This window comes from Bos indicus, chromosome 3 (genome assembly GCF_029378745.1).
Source record: "Bos indicus isolate NIAB-ARS_2022 breed Sahiwal x Tharparkar chromosome 3, NIAB-ARS_B.indTharparkar_mat_pri_1.0, whole genome shotgun sequence".
Lineage (NCBI taxonomy): Eukaryota > Metazoa > Chordata > Mammalia > Artiodactyla > Bovidae > Bos > Bos indicus.
Genome location: NC_091762.1, coordinates 15,264,131 through 15,279,790, shown reverse-complemented (window position 1 = coordinate 15,279,790; position 15,660 = coordinate 15,264,131). Strand labels below are relative to the sequence as shown.

The following is a 15,660-nucleotide window of genomic DNA, read 5'->3' as shown; positions in this document are numbered from 1 at the left end:
AAAATATGCTTACCCTGTGGCCCAGCAATTCCACTCCTAGGTATATGCCAAAGAGAAATCCAAAGAGAAATGAGTGCATACTGTTCACCAAAAGAGGGGAGATGGCCAGGTAAAGCTTCACAGCATCAACTTGAACTTTGTCTCAGAAGTTGGGTAGGTGTTCTCTAAGCAGCCAGGCACTGGGAGGAACATGAAAGTCATGGAGATATAAACGAATTGTGTGTGGGAATGACTGACAGTTCCAAACAGCTGAAGCACAAGGATAAGAGGCCCAATGAGACACAAAACTAAAGAAGTAGGCAATATCCTAACAGTGCTAGAGTATGTCCTGCCAAGGCACATGGTCAGATTTGGATTCAGAAACTGCATGCATTTCAGAGTGTGTGGGATATAGCTAGGGAACCTAGCTGGAAGCCATCCAGGGTAGGGCACAGATAGATGATTATCATTTTGCTGCCATTTTTCCAATTTCGGACAGTTACTTTTCTAAAATGCAGCCTGCCGTTCTAACATTGGTATGTTGCTTTAACTAGTCATTCTCCAGAAATTATTGCATTACCAAAATGGTGAAGAAAAAAGGAAGGTGGACAGATAACAGACAGTCTGGCAAAGATTTATTTAAACTACCATCCAACCATGATACCATATAAGTTTATTTCCATTTTTAAATGCAATCCCTATTGAAGAACAGGCAAAAAATGCAACTATTGTTACATAACAATTCATAATTAAGATTCTTCTGAAACAAAGTATAATAGCCTACAATCAAAATTGCACAAGAACCCGCCCCCCCCCTCCAAAATTACATGCCAAAAATCTTATAGGCATATGTGCACTTCTGGGGAAAGGTTAGAAAGGTTTCATTATGCTCTAAATGGGGTCCATGACCACCACCACCACCAAAAGAGTTATGATCCTGTTTTTAAGGCCAGCTTCTCAGGTAAGGTACAAAATGGATGCCCACGAAACTTGGAGGTCGCCACTTTTTAATTACCTAGTTCTAAATCTCAGTAAACATAATTTCCGGATTTGCATGGAACGGATACACCTAGAAATGTCTTTTGAGGCTTATCTGAATCCCAAATCATACTACTTTTTAAAACGTCTCAGTTCTACTTAACAAGAATGCTTCTAACTATCTGGAAATTTTTGGTAATGTTTCTTAAGAATGCCATTTATATGAAAGAGAATTGGGTCTCAAATACATACAAATGATGTTTCTGACTTAGGAAAAAGAAATCATACATGATACGGATCCTTAATTCTCAGGTGCTTTCTATAAAACAGCCAACAAGCAATCAAATAAACCCTAGGGAATATGTTGTTACTAGAAAAGTTTCCCCTCAATGTTCTGGAATTAATACCTTTTCCTGAACTGACAAAGTCCGACACTAGCCGCCTTTTGGGCACAGTGCCAATTCAACAGATGGGCCCTTCATTTTCCTAATGGTAGAGGTAGATTGGCAAGTGTGAAGTCATATGCTCAAGCAAGAGAATACGTTTCATGCGTTAGCTAAGAGGATTTCTGATAGGTTTTCAAATTATCAACAACAAAATCTATAGACTGTGATTGCTTTTATCACCTGTTATTTCTATTCCTTCCAATTTCTGACACCTCAAATACATTTAAATAGATCCTTACCCACATCCAGAAAAACCTGCAAAATGCAGTAAGTCAACCTAAAACAGTATTAAGCCCCTAAGAGTCACATATATGTATTCTAGGATGTCAACTAAGTCCATAGATGAAAAACCAGTTTCTTAAAAGGAAGGTATAACAATGCCCAATGACAAGTTAAATAAGAAGTTAGGAGACCGCTTGATCTCACTCTAACTCTGCAAGTTTTCAAAGCTAGAAAGGGGTATCGTATTAATGAGTAAGTAGCTTAACATCTTTTGATACTTGATTCATTATTTCATAAACTTCTACTTGTTTGTTTAACCTTATGTTGCCTCTCACAATGGACATCTAGGAAACTAATGACCATTCTGGCCATCTTTTCAGAGTAATCAAGTAGAAATAGGCACTCTTGCTCTTAATTTCACATAAAATGAGTGTTCTGAGCTCTGCGACACAAAGAGCTATTTAACAGGTAAAAGAATGGCAATATGTTTCTCAACCATCTTGTTTTTGTCTCTATGTCTTGACTAGTTATTACTTTCTAGGTTTTCTTAGTTAGAAACGTATTATTCCTAATATTATAACATCAAAAGATTGTTTCAACCCTGGCAATTTTACTAAGTGTCAAGAATATGCCACAACTCAGTCCAAGAACATCTCTTCTCTATTTGCACTCACTATCCAGGTAATCTCATGAAGTCCCATGGCTGTAAATAAGCATTTCTACACTGATCAACTCCCAAATTTACACTTATCCCAATCTCAAGATTTATATATCCAACTGCCTACTCAATGTATCTCCACCGGTAACATTTAATAGATAACTCAAGGTCAATATATCCAAACCAAACTCTTAACATCTGCACTCCTGTAACTTGCTTCTGCCAGTGTTCCTCATCTCAGTAAATGGCACCCAGCTGTTAAGGCCATCTTTGGAGTCATATTTGACTTACTCTTTTACTCAGACCACACATCCAATACAGGTTATCATCACTACTATCTTCAAAATATATCTTAAACCTGTCTTCTTGATCACACTTTAGGTTCAACTCCAAACCATCTCTTGACTCAAATACTGTAACTGCCATATAACTTGCCACTCTTGTATCGCCCTTGCCTTTCAAAGTGTACATATTAGGTCAAGTCATCTCCCCACTCAAAACCTTTCAACAGCTTCCAATCAAATCCAGAATAAAACCTAAACACTTAGTCAAGTCTTAAAAGTCCCTACATTATCTAGGCCCTGGCTACCTCCTTCTCCTTATTTTTTATTATTCTTCCCCACATTGTTCACTCTGTTCTATCTCACTCCTATTTCTTAAACACACCAAACACACTACTGCCTCAGCACTTACGCCTCAGACAGATTCATGGGGTCCTTCGTATCATTCAGATTTCTGTTCAAACACTATTAGCTCAACGGACTTCTCTAAACTACCTAACATTCACCCTCTTACTTTGTTTACATTTCTCTTACAACACTTATCACAAAATGCCATAACATCACACCTACTTATACAATTATCTTACTACTGACTATAAAGTGAACACCACGAGGGCGGTGATTTTTGACTATCATTCACTGCTGTAACCCCTGGGCTTAAGTATGTGCTAAGTTGCTTCAGTAATGTCCAACTCTGTGCAACCCTAAGCCAGGCTCCTCTATCCATGGATTCTCCAGGCAAGGATACTAGAATGGGGGCTTAATACAGTATTGGCATAAAGTTTAGTCCTCTCTGGGTACCTGCAGGTGGCTGGTTGCAAGACCCCTCACAGATACCAAAACACAAGGGATATTCAACTCCCTTATATAAAATGGGACAGTATTTGCATATAACCTAAGCATGTTCTCCTCTACACTTTAAAACATCTCTAGACTACTTACAATACATTCACAATACAATGTGAATGCTATATAAACAGCTATAAATACTACAATATAATCACTATATAAATAGCTGATGGCATGAGGCAAATTCATGTCTCCTTTTTGGAACTTTCTGGAATTCATTTTCCCCCAAATATTGCTGATCTGTGATTGGTTAAAACTGCAGATGCAGAACCCGTGGATACAGAGGGCCAAATGTATACAATCAATACTTGTTGAATGCATTCTGTTGGAAGGCACAGGAAGCAGAGAGCTGTTTTTTATTTGACTCTGAGCAGAGGACTTGACTAACTGCCCAACAGACTCCCTGTATAAAACATAGGAGACAATAAAGATTCCTCAAAAGTTAAGAGATTTTTTTCCTAGAATTGATTTGCTCTGGCATAAAATATCACATTCCAAGACATTTCTTCAGAAATCTCTATTCTACCTTAAGAACAAGTTTTGCTTGAACCACATGTAATATGATGGTAGCAATATGTTACATCAATACTGAAAAATTATGTCCTAGAAAATGAAAAGAAAAATGCCCAAGAACCTTATTTGTTTGTCACTGAATCCTAGTGCCTGGCACATAATAATCACTCAATGACTACATGTTGGTCTTTTTTCTCAACCAAAAGAGGTGGTTTAATAAAACAGATGGGTTCTGCTTTAGAAGACTACAAAGCTTTAGAAGACTTTTATTCCTAAAAAATAAAAGGAAATACTGATCAGCTCTAAAAGGAGAACTGTCATAACTAAAGCCAACACTGTACAAAGACAAGGTTCTTCACCCCAAAATATTCACACAATAATATATATTCTTGTTCACTTTAGAAACAAATCCTTGAAGAAGGTAAGATGAAGCCAAGCAGGAGACTTTCCTGGTGGTCCAGTGGTTAAGACTCCGTGCTCCCAACGCAGGGGGCCTGGGTTCCTTCCCTGGTCAGGGAACTATTAATAGATCCCACATGCCACAACTAAAGATTCTGCATGCCGCAACTAAAAAAAAAAAAAGATCCCGCATGCCACAACTAAAGATCCTGCATGCCACAATGAAGATGGAACATTTCACATGCCACAACTAAGATACAAGGCAGCCAAATAAATAAAGCCAAATGCAAAAGCCTAGCCTGAAACTAATACAAAAGTAGACTTCACATGTGAGGAAAATAAGATAAACCAAGAATTAGGAAAAAACATGTATACATGTAAATAAGTTGTTTATACATACACTTTCACAAATGTATTTTTCATATTCTTACCTCCTGTAGAAAATACGTATAAGGAAACTCATTTGTTTTCCTCAAAAAATTTCTCTTTTCAGGAAATGAAGAAGAGAAATTAACAGCAAATGTGTATTTTGCACCTGCTATATGACATAAATCATGCTAAGCATTTACACATATTATCTCATACAATCCTCCAACAACCTTTAGCAGTAAGTATTATTACCATTTTGAGGTTCCATGGTGGCTCAGGGGTCAAGAATCTAAGTGCAATGCAGGAGACATGGGTTCAGTCCCTGGATTGGGAAGATCCCTTGGAGAAGGAAATACCCACTCCAGTATTCTGCCTGGGAACTCCGTTGGACAGAGGAGCCCAGGGGGCTACTGTCCATGGGGACAAAAAAGAATCAGACACGACTTAGCAACTAAACAACAACAATTATCATAATTTTACAGTCAAGGAAACCAAAGACCATAATTATTTTGTGAAAAGTTACAAATAAGTTTTTTGTCAGCACTGCGCAGCTGCAGAATTTTAGTTCCTTGACCAGGGATGCAACGCAGGCCACCTGCAGTGGAAGCACACAGTCTGAATCACTGGACTATAGGGAAATCCCTCAATCTGACTTTGAGTCCCCAGTCTTAATCACTATTTGAGATTTTCAACAAATGAAGGAGAAATATACCAGTGTGGAGACTGGCAGATTTGTTTATTATTATGAAAAGCAATTATTTATTATTTTACTTGGCTGGATACCTGTTATAGACAAGGCTTGATTAACTAAAATGCTGGAGGAATGGGGTATATTGTAGTAAAAATTTTCTAAGTCAAAAACAGAAAAACCAATATACATATATATTTTAATACATATACAATATATAATATTGTATATTACCATATATATATATACAGAATCTAGAAAACCGGTACTGGAACCTATTAACAGGGCAAGAATAGAGGTGCAGACGTAGAGAAGAGAATTGTGGACACCGAGGGTGAAAGAAGGGGTGATGAATTGAGACAGTAGTATTAACATATCCACTACCATGTGTAAAGCAGAGAGCTAGCAGGAAGCCGCCTTTTAACACAGGGAACTCAGCTTCATGTTCTCTGATGTCCCAGAGGGGTGGGATGACGACATGGGAGGGAGGTGCAAGAGGGAAGGGATATTTGTATACATATGGCTGATTCATGTTCCTGTCTAACAGAACATTGTAAAGCAATTATATTCCAATAAAAAAAAATTCTAACTAAAACAGAACCATTTTCTTGATTTTAATCTTTGTTAAAATTACCTTGAACTGTAACAATACACTATTTTCTCTAAGTAGAGTATACTGAACATAGTTTCATCTTTATTTTTTTTATGATCTCTAAGCACAAAGGCCAATCTTATATAGTACTGAACTCACTGGAAATCACAGGAGAATGGTAGAAAGTACTACACTGATTCAAATTACAGTCTCCTGAACTCATTCTGTTGTTATATTCACTTTATATCCCTGCAGATGATCTTTCTCTACCTAGAATGCCCTCACTATACCCTTCTGAACATGTCTCTTCCCACTGGTGAGAAGCCATCCCTAGCCTTTCCTTTCTCCCCCAAGACTTAAAAATGCTCCGCTCTCTACCTTGGAGAAAGAAATGTATTACATCATATGATACATTTCTTAACATGATGTTCCTTTTACTAGATTCACAACTCTCTTCAAAGAAAAACCAAACCAAAAAAGAAAAAAATTCCTAGTTTTTTCCCCAACACCTAAGCACAGAAATCAGAGAAGGCAATGGCAACCCACTCCAGTACTCTCGCCTGGAAAATCTCATGGACGGAGGAGCCTGGTAGGCTGCAGTCCATGGGGTCGCTAAGAGTTGGACACCACTGAGGGACTTCACTTTCACTTTTCACTTTCATGTATTGGAGAAGGAAATGGCAACCCACTGAGAATCCCAGGGACGGGGGTGCCTGGTGGGCTGCCATCTATGGGGTCCCACAGAGTCGGACACGACTGAAGTGACTTAGCAGCAGCAGTAGCAAGCACAGAAATAGGAATGAAGTACTGGAAAAAATGTTAATTGGCTGAATGAAGAATGAATGAATGAACAGAAAAAATACTACTCAGAAAAAATTAAACTCTGATCTTGTTCTACATTTGAGTTTTTTTCCCCCCTTAAACACACACAGAAAAATAAAATTAACTTAAACCTCTAACTAATTTCAGTTTCAAGGTGATTCCTCTTTCTTCTTGAGTGTGCATCTTTATATGCTTCTGCATCTAAATAACTTTCCAACCTGTGTTATCATTTAGTTATCAGTTGTATACATAGATTTTCTACTTATTTGAAATTCTTATCTCCCTATCTTTGTATCCTCAAATATATATATATATAAAACACTGTTCATCCAATAATGATTATACATGATTATTTCACTTCCCCATTTTCTCAAATGTCAGAATTGGCAGTTTTTCTTTCAAAGACAATCTTTTAAGTTTTCTCCATTAAATCCCATTAGGCTTCACATGTTAGTCCTTAAACTCTAGGGCTTTCATTTTCATCAATGCTGAATTTAAAAAACTTTTATCATACGGAATGTCTCCACCACATTCTCAATGTCATTTACACCAAGAAGCCATGATATAGCTACTTTATAATTGGACAGTGTCCACTTGTGATCTTAGGACAAATAAAACTGAATGAGAGGAGTGGTTTGGTATCAAGTGTGGAAAAGGTAGGGAGAAAAATGTAAAACAAGAAGTGTAAGTCAAAGATTTATGATTTATTTACTGTAGAATAAGAAGATAAGTTAACCAAACTTTCATTAATGATGGAATTCATGTTCATCTTGTCAACCTTTTCTGGAAAAAAAGGATATACACCTATATTGAACTTAACTAGCAATCAAATCTCTAGTCTCTGTTTTTTCTTCATAACTCAACAGGAATATTTACCTTCTTTTCTATCCTATTGAAGAAAGTAGGGAAAACCACTAGACCATTCAGGTATGACCTAAATCAAATCCCTTATGATTATACAGTGGAAGTGAGAAATAGATTTAAGGGCCTAGATCTGATAGATAAGAGTGCCTGATGAACTATGGAATGAGGTTCGTGACACTGTACAGGAGACAGGGATCAAGACCATCCCCGTGGAAAAGAAATGCAAAAAAGCAAAATGGCTGTCTGGGGAGGCCTTACAAATAGCTGTGAAAAGAAGAGAAGTGAAAAGCAAAGGAGAAAAGGAAAGATATAAACATCTGAATGCAGAATTCCAAAGAATAGCAAGAAGAGATAAGAAAGCCTTCTTCAGCGACAGAATGGGAAAGACTAGGGATCTCTTCAAGAAAATCAGAGATACCAAAGGAACATTTCATGCAAAGATGGACTCGATAAAGGACAGAAATGGTATGGACCTAACAGAAGCAGAAGATATTAAGAAGAAATGGCAAGAATACACAGAAGAACTGTACAAAAAAGATCTTCACGACCTAGATAATCACGATGGTGTGATCACTGACCTAGAGCCAGACATCCTGGAATGTGAAGTCAAGTGGGCCTTAGAAAGCATCACTACGAACAATGCTAGTGGAGGTGATGGAATTCCAGTTGAGCTATTCCAAATCCTGAAAGATGATGCTGTCAAAGTGCTGCACTCAATATGCCAGCAAATTTGGAAAACTCAGCAGTGGCCACAGGACTGGAAAAGGTCAGTTTTCATTCCAATCCCAAAGAAAGGCAATGCCAAAGAAGGCTCAACCTACCGCACAATTGCACTCATCTCACACGCTAGTAAAGTAATGCTCAAAATTCTCCAAGCCAGGCTTCAGGAATACGTGAACCGTGAACTTCCTGATGTTCAAGGTGGTTTTAGAAAAGGCAGAGGAACCAGAGATCAACTTGCCAACATCCACTGGATCATGGAAAAAGCAAGAGAGTTCCAGAAAAACATCTATTTCTGCTTTATTGACTATGCCAAAGCCTTTGACTGTGTGGATCACAATAAACTGTGGAAAATTCTGAAAGAGATGGGAATACCAGACCACCTAATCTGCCTCTTGAGAAATGTGTATGCAGGTCAGGAAGCAACAGTTAGAACTGGACATGGAACAACAGACTGGTTCCAAATAGGAAAAGGAGTACGTCAAGGCTGTATATTGTCACCCTGCTTATTTAACTTATACTCAGAGTACATCATGAGAAACGCTGGACTGGAAGAAACACAAGCTGGAAACAAGATTGTCGGGAGAAATATCAATAACCTCAGATATGCAGATGACACCACCCTTATGGCAGACAGTGAAGAGGAACTCAAAAGCCTCTTGATGAAAGTGAAAGTGGAGAGTGAAAAAGTCGGCTTAAAGCTCAACATTCAGAAAACGAAGATCATGGCATCCGGTCTCATCACTTCATGGGAAATAGATGGGGAAACAGTGGAAATAGTGTCTGACTTTATTTTTCTGGGCTCCAAAATCACTACAGATGGTGACTGCAGCCATGAAATTAAAAGATGCTTACTCCTTGGAAGGAAAGTTATGACCAACCTAGATAGCATATTCAAAAGCAGAGACATTACTTTGCCAACAAAGGTCCGTCTAGTCAAGGCTATGGTTTTTCCTGTGGTCATGTATGGATGTGAGAGTTGGACTGTGAAGAAGGCTGAGCGCCGAAGAATTGATGCTTTTGAACTGTGGTGTTGGAGAAGACTCTTGAGAGTCCCCTGGACTGCAAGGAGATCCAACCAGTCCATTCTGAAGGAGATCAGCCCTGGGATTTCTTTGGAAGGAATGATGCTAAAGTTGAAACTCCAGTACTTTCGCCACCTCATACAAAGACTTGACTCATTGGAAAAGACTCTGATGCTGGGAGGGATTGGGGGCAGGAGGAGAAGGGGACGACAGAGGATGAGATGGCTGGATGGCATCACTGACTCGATGGACCTGAGTCTGAGTGAACTCCGGGAGTTGGTGATAGACAGGGAGGCCTGGCGTGCTGCGATTCATGGGGTCGCAAAGAGTTGGACACGACTGAGCAACTGAACTGAACTGAAAAGGATCTAGAAAATGTTTTTAGCAATTTGTCACTATGACTAAAAAAAAACAATGAAAAAACTAAGAGACATTACTTCTCACTGTGTGTTTGAAAAAAAAGCTGATACACTTTTCTAGGAAACACAGGAACCAACTGCATTTTACAACGCAAACATCTAAAGGCAATTAAGTAAAGTTCTATTCAGTTCATTTCTTCTTATGTGCAGAGGAATCCCTATTGACAGGTAATACAGACTGTAAGTATTCTGTATGAAAAGTTTAGACATTCGGTATGAAAAGTTTTTTTATTTAAAAAATTATATAAACCTAACTAAAGGAAAATAATTCCCCATTTAAAAGTGAAAATAATGTATACACTGTATTTATGGATCAAATGATATAATATCTGAAATAAAGAAAGGGAGGATGAAGAGACGCTAGTTGATAGGGATATAGTGTGATAACTGGGTTTGGATAACTTTTGAAGCGGATGTTGAATGCATGAGAACTTTGTTATTTATTTCATTTATTTATTTCATTTATTTATTTCTCCAGGTTAGAAATTTTCCACACTTCAAGAAAGGAACAAAATTAAATGGAAAAAATATATAAACTCTTGTCATCAACTTGCAAATGCCTGACAGCAAATGATTAGAAACTATGGAAAGCAAAAACAATTAATGCTAAAAATAAAATTTTATATATTCTTCAAACATTAAAAAAAGTAAGATGTTCAATGAAGGAAATATAACTGTGAAATAGCAATAAGATTATTAGCTAAATTTCATTACTGCTTGAAGCCATAATTTATTATGTTGTGTTGACATCACACTGCCACCAACACCCCCAGTCACTAAGAAAGTGATTTCTAAAATATGAAATGACAGTTATTAACTCAGATAACAAATCATAAGCATGAAACCTAACCTTTCCAAATGAAAGAATATAAACCAAATAAATTACAAATAGTTTAAAGATAGACATTAAGAAAAAAAAAAAGACTAGCAATATAGCTTAAATACTACTTTCATTTCCCTCTCTCATGATAGCCAGGGTTAAGCTAGCTCATGCTTCTGGAAAGGCTGGCACAAAATAGACCTCACAGTGGATTACAATCTAAGGGAATATAAGGGAATATATTATCTTTAAGAAACTCAAATCAACATGCATACCTGAAAAAACAATATGAAATTATTTATTGGAGACTCACTACCTACACACACGGTAAAACTTTCCCACCATGTGCAGGCAGATTATTTTAGGCAGGACTGAATGTGTCCAAATTCTTTATTCATAAGGCATGGAAGACTTAGAATAAAACCTCAAGTGGTACTGCTGACACTATAAAGGCACAGCACTGAGCAAGACAGGGAAGTTATGCTTCATATCTTAGAATACAACCCAAGAACAGGACATGAAAATCACTCTATTCTTGATCCTTTAAGATCCTGTGTATTTTTTGTAATTATTGCAAATAGTTGTTTTTTTAAATTGTGAAGTATCTCATACATAGAGGAGACTATATACATATGTTATCCATATGCAAAGATACAGACACACTACACACACACACACACACACACACACACACATATAAATGATGTTTTTTTTTTTTAATGTAGGAACCTACTACCTAAGTTAAAAATTAGAGAAAATAAACTTTTCACAAATTTACATGACTTCTTACCCAGAGGACATGACAATAGAGACAATCAGACCAATTTTCTCAAGACCTTTCCATTATCTGACTGAATCCTGTAATCTGTACCATTAAAACACCTTTCTGAGTTTCTTTTCTTTAAAAAATTCAGTAATTATTTTTAATTTTCAGTACTAGATTCAGGGGTAGTCTTTCAAATCACCCCAGTGTTTTCTAGATACATGTCTATCCAAAAATGACATTAAGACCTTTTTATGTAAACCCACTACAGAAATACATCCAAAACAAGATAAAAAATGCCACCAACATTTACATCCTTTTCAAGCCAGAGATCCTTCATCTCAAAACATCAAATGATACCAAAACACATTTTTTAAGCTGCAAAGTTGCATACAGAATGTGAAGACTTTGTAACTTCCTAAGAATAACAGCAAAACCTCTCAGGCAATTAAGTCATGAAATCTCAACTTCTAGAAGAAATATGCTTCCTTCCACCTTGTCCTTTTAAAGGCTCCCACTAACATGCAATTCATAACTTCAACTGAATTAGAATAGCTTCAAGGAGAAAGGCCATATATTATTCATCTTTGTGTCCCCTGCATAAAAACAACTCAATAACATTTGTTATAACTAAGATAAATTCCAAGAAATGAGCTTCAAAACTCCTCAGTCCCAATGCAAAACTGGAAAGCAATTATATCACATTCTCTGATCACCTAATTAGAATCATGTTTTAACACTGCAGAAATTAATCTGCAAAGAATAGAAAATAAACAGAATAAAAAAGATCTTAAAGTTCCCCTTACTGTCAGCATGCTCACTGTCAAAAAATCTTTCATCTTAAACTCATACCAACATCTCCACTCCCAAACAAAACTATTTTTAAAAAAAGACTTTTAAATGAGACTTAAATATAAATTGGCTCTACTTCATTAGAATTTAAGTTTCTAAAAATTGTATGCATAATTTGTGTGATTGTGCTCATGCCCAACATTTTCTACAGTGAGATTTTTCATCACATTCTCAGAAGAATAAGTGGACCCCAAAAAAACTTCTAAGAACCACTAATCCAGCAAATCAAAAACACTATTTTCCAGAGAAATACAGTTAAGTTGCCTTAATTCAAGTATACTTCTCTCATATTCAGAGAAGGGGATCCTTACTACAAAATTAGTCTTTCGAAGAATTTCTTCAGCACAGCCAAAAAGTTCCAATATTCACAGGCACATATACTGACAATTCCAGATCCCAAAAAGAGTTTACTGGGAAATGCCAAAAGAAAATGCAAAAGGCAGCACACTCTTCCACAAACTGGGCACCCTATTAGATGCTTCAATACACTTGTATCCTTCCACAGTACAACGTCTGGAAGATCTAAATTCCCTCCAAACTGAGTATATTTTTGAGGAAGGTTTTCTAGTTTCAACTCCACACTGACCTGTCTGCCTCACTCGACTCAATATGTATCACTGTCTCAGTATTTACCACTGTCAAGACAAATGTACCCGAGCTGCTTCAACAGAGTCACCTTGATTATTCTCACCCCAAGGCAGGGACCATTTATTGAGTAGTTACTCAGTGAATATTTGTTGAATGAATGAAAGAAGATCCTTTCTCCCTTAAAGTTAAGCTGTCAGCCCCCACCCTGCTTCTATGTTACCAGTTAAATATCCCTCCCTCAAATACACAAACTCAAGTGTTAGAAACGCTCTGCTTCCTCCATAAACAAAAAGTAATATCCTCATGGAATACCCATCTCTCACAGGCCAACCTGGCAAAGACAACCTATGTTCTGTCTGACACAACTGATCTCTACCAAATACCATTCAATATGCCCCTACCTTTCCAATAAACTCAGATTTGCCTGACAAAGATCTCCTGAGATGTCATGATATGATGACTATACTACTGGACTAGGAGTCAAAAGTATCTGTTACATCCCAAGTTTGTCACCAATTTAACATATGACCTTGAAAAAATGATGTCTTTATGCCTCAATTTCCTATTTTGTAAAATGGGAGGAAACATTCATCCCACCATTTCCACAGAGATTTATGGCTACAAACAAACTGAAAGAGCATTCTGAACAATATAAAAGCTTTATTCTATTACAAAGTGTTAATACAAACTCAGGTCAACAAAAACTCCATCCATTCTTTATACACTCACAGTACATTGTTCAAGTAAAGATGTTCTGGGCCTTCACATCTGAACAATTCAGTCTATTCTGAGCAACAAACTATTCTTAAGAATAGCTATGATAAGTTTCTCCTATTCCTGACCCCACCACTTCACGCTATATTTCCAAAATACTGCCATGACTTCTCTTTACAAGTAAGTATTAAGGCAATCCCAAACCCTAAAATACACAAACATATCAACCAGCAAGGAACATCCCAAGCTTTATTTTAAAAATAAGCTAGTATAAGGGGGAACTCGATTACACTTGTAAAAATACAAGCAAACTCTTCCGGAACACTTTCCTTCCTTGTATACGCACACAAACACAGCCGCTATACACCAACAGACCATCTGTCTTCTAGACCAAAAACATGTCTTTCAATGCCCAAAGCAACAAGCAACATTTATTAAACTTGCGAAACTGAGATCATCCTGTAGTCCCTACATACACTTCAGCATGTCAGAGACACCACAGATCTGACCGTACGGAAAATCTTGCCTCCTGCCACTTTTATCCCTTAAACGAAACAAACAGGACTATGGGGGATGCTCCAATCCCTCCTCCACGAGACACAAACTAACCTGTCAGGGGCACCGCCGACTCCGCCTCCACTCGCGTACTTTCCCGCCCCCTCCCCCAGGCAGGAGCCCGCCTGTCAGGGACACCCCTTCACCCCCGCCGGGAGGGACTTCCCGGCGAGCTCAGGATCCCCTGCCCTCCCCTCCCCTCCCCCATCCTTACCGCCGCTCTCCCGGAGGTCCAGGTCCGGGAGATGACAGTAGCTCCCAGGAAGCCAGGGGCTGAGTCGCGGAGGAAGTACTTAGGCCCAGAGGCCTCCCCAGACGGTTCTACTCACCGTGTCAGAGGCTGAGGCCGAGGGAGATGAGAGTGCAGGGAAGTGGGGAAGAGGGGGCGGCCGCCACCAGGCTCCTCCGCTTCCCTTGGTCCACAGCGGATCCCTCCCGCTTGTCAGGAGGCGGCCAGCGGGTGAGCGGACTGGCGGAAATGCGAGAGAGGAGAGGGGAAAGGCGTGGGGCTAAGCGGGGGAAACTGAGGGGAGGCGGGTCCCGCAACCGAGACGGGGATCTTCTCCCCCTCCGCAAAGCGAACCCAAAATGGCGGCGGGAGCGGCGGCGGCAGAGCGGCGGCGGCGGCAGCTCCTTGGGAGGGAGGGAGCGAAGGGCGCCTCGTGCCCCCCCACCTCCCACTCCTCCCTCCTCGCGTTTTCCCCCTTCGTCCTCCCCCCTCACCCGACTCGGGCGGCGGAGCGCGCACGCCCGCCCGCACGCGCCAGAGTGTATCTGGGCTTGTCGCTCGCTGCTCCCACCAACCACCGCCTTCGGCCGCCTTGCGCGCCCGCCAGCCAGTACGCACTCCCTCTGGGGCGCCTTATGGCACAGTCCTCCCCTTCCCCTCGGCCCCTGTCAAGCCAGCTCTGGCGCGGGCCCTCACGCGTACCTTCAGCAGCGCGAGCCCAAGCCTCCTCCTCCACCTCCTCTCCTCTCCTCCCCCCCTTCCCCGCCCCCACTGCCACCAACCGCCGCCACGGCCGCCGCGGCCTCCTCCTCCTCCGGCCCCCCCGACATACCCTCCACCCCTCACGCGTGCGCCTCCCACAATCCCCCCCGCTGGACTGTTCCATTCCCGTTGGCTGTAGAAGCGGGGGAGAAGACGACAGGCGAAGCGGGCAAAGCTTGCCGTTAGGACACGAATTACCGCGAGCGACGGAGAGAAACCTGTGGCTATTTACCTCGCTGGCCGCGGCGCCCTGGCGCCGCAGCTTCCTTTTCTGGCCTCGCCCTGGCCGCGGCGAGCGGGTCGGGGGCGGCCTAGCGCCCCTCCGCTGGCGGGTGGTTGGAGGCTGCGGCGGCTGCGCATTAAGCAGCTTCCTGCCTTACGACCCGAGCTTACTTCTCCGCTGCGGGACGCGCGGCGTGGAGACAGCGCTTGACAGTGTCTGCCGTTTGCCGGGCCGGGGGAGCTGGTTTGTGACTCGGTGAGGAAATGGACCGGCACGGGGGTTATACCCATGAGGGAAAGGAGCGGGACTCTGAACCTCCATGAGGTAGGG

At 40.3% G+C, this 15,660-nt stretch overlaps 2 protein-coding genes across 9 annotated transcripts in view; one reads left to right on the top strand and one right to left on the bottom strand.

Moving 5' to 3' along the window:
• Positions 1 to 15,118, bottom strand: part of ASH1L (ASH1 like histone lysine methyltransferase) — a 207,940-nt gene extending 192,822 nt beyond the window's left edge. For 2 of the 6 annotated variants that reach the window (XM_019953617.2, XM_070779564.1), the window contains exon 1: positions 14,446 to 14,584. The gene's annotated coding sequence lies outside the window, so the exon portion shown is untranslated. Of the gene's footprint in view, positions 1 to 13; positions 14,216 to 14,330; positions 14,585 to 15,047 lie in introns of those variants that run through there. The other 4 variants (XM_070779541.1, XM_070779558.1, XM_019953609.2 and 1 more) reach the window with 4 other exon arrangements.
• Positions 14,445 to 15,660, top strand: part of DAP3 (death associated protein 3) — a 39,939-nt gene continuing 38,723 nt past the window's right edge. Inside the window, exon 1 of one of the 3 annotated variants that reach the window (XM_019953682.2) lies at positions 14,445 to 14,576. Coding sequence is in view for 2 of the 3 variants with exons in the window: in XM_019953684.2 (XP_019809243.2) it covers positions 14,705 to 15,585 (881 nt within the window). In the remaining variant the exon portion in view is untranslated. Of the gene's footprint in view, positions 14,577 to 14,704; positions 15,655 to 15,660 lie in introns of those variants that run through there. The other 2 variants (XM_019953684.2, XM_019953676.2) reach the window with 2 other exon arrangements.